The sequence below is a fragment of the Bison bison genome, unplaced genomic scaffold, assembly GCF_000754665.1.
Source record: "Bison bison bison isolate TAMUID 2011002044 unplaced genomic scaffold, Bison_UMD1.0 scf7180017864498, whole genome shotgun sequence".
Classification (NCBI taxonomy): Eukaryota; Metazoa; Chordata; class Mammalia; order Artiodactyla; family Bovidae; genus Bison; species Bison bison.
The window spans coordinates 7,316,154-7,325,297 of NW_011495057.1; the positions used below are offsets into that span (position 1 = coordinate 7,316,154).

Genomic DNA, 9,144 nt, shown 5'->3' on the forward strand with positions numbered 1-9,144 from the left:
CGAAATTAAAAGACGCTTACTCCTTGGAAGGAAAGTTATGACCAACCTAGATAGCATATTCAAAAGCAGAGACATTACTTTGCCAATAAAGGTCCATCTAGTCAAGGCTATGGTTTTCCCAGTGGTCATGTATGGATGTGAGAGTTGGACTGTGAAGAAGGCTGAGCGCCAAAGAATTGATGCTTTTGAACTGTGGTGTTGGAGAAGACTCTTGAGAGTCCCTTGGACTGCAAGGAGATCCAACCAGTCCATTCTGAAGGAGATCAGCCCTGGGATTTCTTTGGAAGGAATGATGCTAAAGCTGAAACTCCAGTACTTTGGCCACCTCATGTGACGAGTTGACTCATTGGAAAAGACTCTGATGCTGGGAGGGATTGGGGGCAGGAGGAGAAGGGGACAACAGAGGATGAGATGGCTGGATGGCATTACTGACTCGATGGACATGAGTCTGAGTGAACTCCGGGAGTTGGTGATGGACAGGGAGGCCTGGTGAGCTGCGATTCATGGGGTCGCAGAGTCGGACACAACTGAGCGACTGAACTAAGCACAGGAAACTGTAAATTTTATTAGACAAGCCTTTTCAACACTTATAGAGTCTCTTTTTCCCTTGACTTATTTAATATATTACATTAAGAGATTTTAATACTGAACTGTCCCTGCCATTCTATAATTAATTCTATTTTGCTATCAATATTGCTCATTTATGTGCAAGTAGTGAGAATCTGGAGAGCAAGAATTTACCCCAACACTGACCTGAAAATATTTATTTTTTGAGATTTAACCACATGACTTCAGCCAGTAAGAATTCATGCAGAAGAAATATTTCGAATTTTGGGGTTGGTATTTTTTGTACTCATAAATTACAGGATAGTTTAATTAGAGACTGGTCTACTGCATGCTACTTCACTCCATCCATGTGTGTGCTCAGTCATGTCCTGTTTTGTGCAACCCCATGGAGTGTAGCCCTCCAGGCGCCTCTGTCCATGGAATGTGCCAACCAGAAATACTGGAGTGGGTAGGTATTTCTTATGCTAGGGGATCTTCCCAACCCAGGGATCCAATTCACGTCTTTTGAATCTCCTGCATTGGCAGGTGGATTCTTAACCACTGCGTCACCTGGGAAGCCCTGCCACCTTTACTAAGTTGCCCTATTAACGTGATGCTGTTTTGTAAAAGGCTTGAAAACTTCTTTATATTTTAGAACAATGTATTAATAAAAAGCATTAGAATTACCTGTTCATTAAGGCTTTTAAGAGAACTGGTTAGTAAAACAATCAAGGCCCTTGGGAGGAGAGAATTGAGTGATACTTAGGCTTTAAAACACATGTTTAGTTTTTCATATGCTTATTTGCCAGTTTATGTCCATGGTGTCTTGCTCTACCTTATGTCTATATCTATCTGTATAATAATTTTCAAAACTTAAATAATTTTAAAAGTTTGTACAAGTGCAAAAATTCAAAAAATATATTAATGTGAAAAACAGTCTAAAAAACACATTAGCATAAGTGACATAAAAAGTATGGGACAACTAAGTATGATCGTGACACTGATGCTAAATGAATCAGAATACTAAATCAATATATAGTGTTGGGACAACTGGGCTGGCCATAAAGGAAAAGCAAAGGCGATCTATATACCTTCCTTCTTTTACTAAAATAAACTCCACAGAGGTTAAACATTTAGATGCAAATATAAATAAATAAAACAGATAAAATGCAGGAGATTAGCATCTTGGAGTAGGAAAGATCTTTTTAAACAATTCCAGAAAGCCAGAATGGGGGGCTTCCCTGGTGGCTCAGTGGTAAAGAATTCACCTGCCAATTCAGGAGATGCTGGTTTGATCTCTGGTCTGCGAACTAAGATGCCACATGTCGCAGAGCAGCTAAAGCACATGTGCCACAACTATTTAGCTTGTGCTCTAGAGCCCAGGAGCCGCAACTACTGAAGCTCTCGCGCCCTAGAGACTGTGCTTTGCAAGAAAAGAAGCCACTGCAATGAGAAGCCTGAGTGCCACAACTAGAGAAAAGCCCACACAGCAACAAAGACCCAGCACAGCCAACAATTAATAAAAAGAAAGCCAGAATGCATGATAAAATCAAAACAATGACAAATATCGTAACATAACAACTGTAAGTTATAGTGAGGGAAAAATGATAAACAAAGTTCGAAAACAAATAACAACAAAGGAAATATATGAAAATCATGTATCAACATCTCTAGTAGATAAAAGGTTATTATAAGTGGATGGAGGAAAAGGTAATAACTTTCCCACCCCAAATTCAACATAAGACGGGAATAGGGAATTTACTTTAATTGGATATTCAACACATGCAACTTTAAGCATCAAGATAAATTTTTCAGAAATAGCACTGGCAATAAATAAATAATGCCCGGAATTGATATGGAATGACAAGTATCTATTTTATAGTGGGGAGGTACTGGAACACAATACAACTCTTCAAGAGAACAATTTCACTATATTTATCAAATAATTCCAATTTTAGGAATTTTTTCTGAGGACATAATGGGAAAATGTACAGAAAGCTGTTCATTGCTGGATGATTTATAGTTGTAAAATAAAGTAGAAAGAACTAAATCATCCAAGTATCTGCCAGTAGGTAATTAGTTACAATTATGTTAAAGCAAGCAATCAAAAATAATAATAGAAACAAATAATGATTCCAGATGTGGAAAGATGCTAAATCTTATGATTGCTAAGTGACAAAAGTTGGTTTCAGAGAATAATCCCAATTTCAAAAAAATATATTTATGAACCTATACACAAAGAAACATCTTACAGAATATTACCAAACTTAAAGAAAAGTGACTAGTTTATGTACTGGGATTGCAAATTCTTCTTACTTTATTACTAATACTGTATTACTTGAAAAGTTTTTACATTGTACCTATATTCTTTTCTAAGAGAAAATGATACTTTCATTAAAAGTTTTATTAGCTATTCATATAGAAATTGGAGTAGGAATAAAGATCAATTTAAGTTTCTCTATTAAACACATGAAAAAAAATTGTTGAAATCCTCTTCCAGAAAAATGGCCAAGCATGGCTAGAAAAAAAGGAAAGAAAAATGCTTTCTTGAATTTATATTTTAATATTAATTCTTGATTTTTTAATTACTCAATACAATTTTTAATTGGGAAAATCAGTTCTAAATACATACTACTACTACTACTACTACTACTAAGTCGCTTCAGTCGTGTCCGACCCTGTGTGACCCCATAGACGGCAGCCCACCAGGCTCCCCCATCCCTGGGATTCTCCAGGCAAGAACACTGGAGTGGGTTGCCATTTCCTTCTCCAATGCATGACAGTGAAAAGTGAAAGGAAGTCGCTCAGTCATGTCTGACTTTTAGCGACCTCATGGACTGCAGCCCACCAGGCTCCTGCATCCATGGGATTTTCCAGGCAAGAGTACTGGAGTGGGGTGCAATTGCCTTCTCCATTTAAATACATACATATATTTAAAAACAGGAACATATAACTATATATAAGCGTTTCCCTGGTGGCTCAGATGGTAAAGAATTGCAGGAGGCTGCAATGTGGGACACCTGGATTTGATCCCTGGGTTGGGAAGATCCACTTGAGCAGGGCATGGCAACCCACTCCAGTGTTCTTGCCTGGAGAATCCCCATGGACAAAGGAGCCTATTGGGTTAAAGTCCATGGGGCTGCAAAGAGTCAGACACGACTGAGTGACTAAGCACACACAGCACAACTACATACAAAAGCTGTTATAACTCAATCAAGAAATGAATAAAATAGAAAAGTAACATAAAATTAGCATAAGAAATATAACTGGATAGTATATCTAAGAAATTATTGCTCAGATTGGCAGGTTAATGAAACCAAGTATTGGCAGGGTTAATCAGAAAAGAGAAATCTTAATTCTCAGTAGGTAGATAAAAATGGCACATCTTTCTGGAGATAATATGATCAACAAATAACAAAATGAAAATATGCTATCCATTTTGTATGATGCTAATTAATAGTAATCATAGTATCAGGAGATAAACTGACAAACATAAATGTACTTGGTTGGCCAAAATGTTCATCAGGGTTTTGCTATGAAGTCTTACAACAAACCCAAATGAACTTTTGGGCCAAACCAATATTTTTATAAGAACTTGCTGTTAAAATTATAGTTTATATACATTCAGTGGAATACTATACAGCTATTAAAAATGTAATGATCAGTATGTAATTTACATGAAATAGCTTTGATCCCTTCATGGCAATTTGTTCTTGTAAGTTCTTAACCACATATCTGAAGGCAAGTATCAGCATGCAAATAGTAATATGACTTAAGGCAATTTTTAGTTTTTCCTTGGCATTGTTTGTTTATCATGAGCATTCATCAATTTTATAAAAACAATTGTTTCATAAAAATAAAAAAAATATTAAATTGAAAAGGCTACAGATACATTTCTAGCATTAAAACATTCAGGATCAAAGCTTTAAGACTAATATGAGAGACAAATGTTAAACCTTGCATGTATTTGGAAGAGTGTGAATACAAAGAATTAACAGCTGTTGAGATCTTACATGAAACCGGGCTATCAGCTCACGATCCAGAGGCTTGGTCACCGACAGCTGACCCGAGATGGGGTTGATAATGAAGATACCAGTTGGAGGCTGGTCAGCTCCTGGCCCAGTTACGCTGTACCGCAGAGAAAGGTTTTTATCTCTATCGGATCTGATCTGAGGGTCAAGAAGACAGTCACATTAAACAAGGGACTAAATGAGCTCATTATCAGAGACAGAGCATGCTACACCTCATGGCCTCTTCCAAACATACACCATTTCTTCCCAGAAAATTCCTGAAGGTCTCCCAGTCTTATTCCTTGTTCTTGCTTCCTGGTGATGGGCTTCAAAAGAGATGTCACCTGTCACTAGCAGGACTGGGCCAATGTTAACATCTAAAGAACAGTCACTAGGAGCAGCACAAAAGTCAAACTTAAGGAGTGTCCATTTTTAAACAGAATCCAAGTCTCTCCTGGAAATTTGGAGGTTAGAATATTTAACCCAGTAACAGGTGTCCAATTTAATGAAGAAAAAAATATTTACTTGTTTGCATCAGTTAGGACAAGAAATAACTGTCTATTCATAGTGTGAAAGAGCCTCAGGTGGGAACTCTAAGACTATGGTTGAGCCTGGGAGTCAGATTTCTGTACTTGCATTGTGCTGATGTTTTTCATTGCAACCAAAGCTTCCCATATTAAATTGGCACCCAATACCCCACATTCTTTATTAATAACAAAACATGCAAGAAATGATTTTATAATAGATATCTCCTATGCATAAAAATTATATCTGTTACAGGCTCACTGCTTTCTCCTCCAAATACAACATTTCCTGGAAAAATAAGCTTACAGATGAGTGGAACATATATGTCCTTTGATGTTCCTAACATCATAGAAACAGGCTGCAGAAAAGGAGGAAGAATAGGACAGAAAAAAGGGCATTTGAGCAATACTGTTTGGAGGTGGTAATAAGAAATATCTCTATATTAGACAAATACTTTTAATCCAGTAACAGAATCCAGTTTTTGTCTTGTTTTTTTAGTTAAGGCAAAATTCTTTAATTTTCTCATTCTCTATTAAAGTAGAAACATAGAAAACACCTTGATTTGGAGGTTACATATTTCACTGTTAAACTTAATTATAATACATATTACCATAGACTGGACAACACAAATAAATGACATTAAAAAATACAGCCTTCAGTAAGTATGTATTGAAATGCTAAATTAATCATATACAGAAACATTACTTTCTACTAAATTTGAGAATACAGCTAGTTGTCTCATTTTCTTTTTGTAATAAATAACAAGTTGCTAATTTTACTAAGCATATAGAAATGTCTGTCATTTTTTTTCCCCCCCTGGGTCTGATAGCATGCATTCAGAGTAACTGGAAAAAAAAAAAACCTTGCTCTTCAAATCTGAAAGCCTGTGTTTTTTGCGCAGCCCCAGGGAGTCCGTTAATGGTATCAGAGGTCATTTTTTTATTTCTTTAAAAATCTCTCAAATGCACTCAGTACTGGCATTTTTAGCAATGATTGCCCCTTTATTTTTTCTTTGGCCCAGAAGCTATCTGTAGAGGGCAAAGATCATCATGGGGAATGCAGCTTTCAGACAGGGAAGATAAGGTGGAAGGGGAAGGGTACGGTGTGGGTGTGAATGTATGAGGGAGCTGCTGCTGCTAAGTCGCTTCAGTCGTGTCCAACTCTGTGCAACTAGGGTGTATATATTCAGACACCGAACAAACTTCAGCATCCATGGCACACTGGATGGACCCACAGAAAGCTCTGCCTGTAAATAACCCAAGGTAATGAAAAAGAGACTCTTTGCAACCCTAGAGACATTTCATCAATACAAAATAGTACACACATGTCTTAAACTCTATTTTGTGGAAAAAAGAGACAAAAGCACTTCTAACATACACTGAACACATGCCACAGAGATCAGTGAAATTGTGTCACCCTACCCTGACGAGCTCTTGAGGAAAAGGCCCTCTGGAGTTTTCTGGCAAGTTGATGGGAGGGATAACCCAGTCTCTCTTCTGCCTCTGCAGGTAGCCATTGTGCTTAGTCACTTGTCTTGGAAACACTATTTCTTCTATTTCTCGTGATTCCTTCACATGAAAATACAAGAAGACATTCCTGAGTACTAGAAAAACACTTTCTGAAAGTACATCAATATCAATGGATACCTGTAAGTATAGAATCACACTTTATTATAAGCAAGAAAATAAGTCTGGAGGCCCTGTTCTCATCCCCCTATTAAAATAATAGAAAGCACCATAAAATTGTGGGCTTCCCTGGTGCCTCAGCTGGTAAAGAATCCACCTGCAATCTAATCCACCTGGGTTAGATCCCTGGGTTGAGAAGATCCCCTGGAGAAGGGAACAGCTATCCACTCCAGTATTCTGGCCTGGAGAATTCCATGGACTGTATAGTCCATGGGGTCGCAAAGAGCTGGACACAACTGAGCGATTTTTCCCAATTTCACCATAAAATTGTGGGTGACACTGTTTATTGAAAAATGAAATACCAAACAATGTATTAGGTGGCTCAGCTGTGTAAACTATTTGCAGTTTCTATAAACCATCTTAGATAGTAGTTAACATTGAGCAAAATTTAATAGTACCCTTTATACATTTCTCATTAGTTTAAACCACAGTTCAGGTAATGTGCTACTGTACATTAAATTTAGATCTTGATGTGCTAAAATATAATTTGAATTCCAAGAGAAGTTTAATACATACTGCTAAGGAACGTCTCAAATATTTATGACCCTATTAAATCCCACAGAATTAATGCTGTAATTATTCTAAACCTATGTCAGCTATGATGGATGCTATAGATGACCCACTTTGCACATGGGGTATTAATCTCTGCTAGATGTCAACATTTTCTTCTGTTTTTCCCTGTATCTGTGGACATTTTAGCCATTAGCCCACGCTGCTTCAATGCAAACATCCAAGCTGGTTTGCTGGAACACAGTGAATCCTCAACAACAACAAAAGCATCTTTTCATTCAATTAGTTACCAGATCCTTATTTTATATTACCCAAATGACATGATTTCCCTTCACAGTTAATAGATTAACAAATTACATTTCACATAATGAAAGTCTAACATTGGTATAAGAGAAAAAATGATATCTTTTTCTCTAATATTTATTCACATTTGATTATTGCTGTGGCTCTCACATTTACAATACCAACAATGAATATGTGTATTCTTATGTTTTAATGTAACAGTTATAGTTCATAAAATTACAGACCAATTATATGAATATGGCATTGCCCCCATATTTATTTCCAATTAACTCAAAGAACTATAATATTCAGAAACTAATAGTGTTATCATAACTTTACTGAAGAAGTTATTGTATCTTATTTAAAATTCTTAAAATAGTGGCTTACACAAAAGAAGTACTTAGCAAATGTTCAGTTGAAATAAATTTTCTGTTAAAAGTGTTGCGATGCACGATACTGGATGCTTGGGGCTGGTGCACTGGGACGACCCAGAGGGATGGTATGAGGAGGGAGGAGGGTTCAGGATGGGGAACACATGTATACCTGTGGCAGATTCATTTTGATATATGGCAAAACCAATACAATATTGTAAAGTTAAATAAAATAAAATAAAAAAAAAGTGTATCTTATTTGTTTTATCTTGTCTTACAGCAATTTCCACCAGAGGGACTGTATTATTCCTAAAAGTCACGTCCATAGCATAAATAATTCAAATTCCCCAATTTGATTATTGAGGGACAAGACAAAAACCCAATACTCCTTGGCAGAAATGTTTTCCTGTTACTACTGTAAATCTCTACTTCCCCTGCCATAAGTTCGTCTGATGACAACTTATAAACAACTGTTTATCTTGTGGTTAAGTTTAACAGCTTGTAAAGCTTCTAAGTAATTTAAAACAAACAACTATTTCTAAGTAAATTTAAGTTATAAATCTCAAAGTATAAACAAATCTTTCAAATACAGTTTAGGATTGCTGATAAAACATTTAATCTAAAATATCCTGTAAAATTAAAAAAAAAACAACAAAAAAACAAAATAGTACTGCAGCAACTGAAGTTGATAAAAATTCCAGTACTGGCCACTCATTGATCTGATGCAAAGTATGCACGTAGTTCAAACTATACAATCCTGATTAAGTCCATCCAAAGCCACACTTAGATACTCTACCTTCACTGAATCCTCAGGTAGTGCTGGTTTGAGGCTCAGTTTTACTGCTACTTGCCACTTTTCCTGAGTCTCTTTGTCTTGAGCGTATATCAGGAACTTCGAGTGTTCAGAGGAGAGGGGGAAGCTTCTCACGGCATACACCATGCCATCTTCATCCACCTTAAAATCTGCTGGCTCGCTGCTCTCATACTGTACTTTTCTTTTCCCATTGCAGTTGCTAAACTTCACTGTAAAAATAAATGAATAAAATTAATTATATTACAAAGGCAAAAACAATTATCCATCTAAATCTATATCCAGCTTCAGTTCAGTTCAGTCGCTCAGTCGTGTCTGACTCTTTGCGACCCCATGAATTGCAGCATGCCAGGCCTCCCTGTCCATCACCAACTCCCGGAGTTCACCCAAACTCATATCCTTCG

General features: G+C 36.8%; 1 protein-coding gene across 2 annotated transcripts in view; it reads right to left on the reverse strand.

The window, feature by feature from the left end:
- Positions 1-9,144, reverse strand: part of CDH2 (cadherin 2, type 1, N-cadherin (neuronal)) — a 251,009-nt gene that overhangs the window by 61,875 nt on the left and 179,990 nt on the right. For both annotated transcript variants that reach the window (XM_010828956.1, XM_010828957.1), the window contains 3 exons: positions 8,726-8,952; positions 6,503-6,649; positions 4,560-4,715 (listed from right to left, as the gene is read on the reverse strand). In XM_010828956.1, coding sequence (XP_010827258.1) covers positions 4,560-4,715; positions 6,503-6,649; positions 8,726-8,952 — 530 coding nt within the window. The remainder of the gene's footprint in view (positions 1-4,559; positions 4,716-6,502; positions 6,650-8,725; positions 8,953-9,144) is intronic.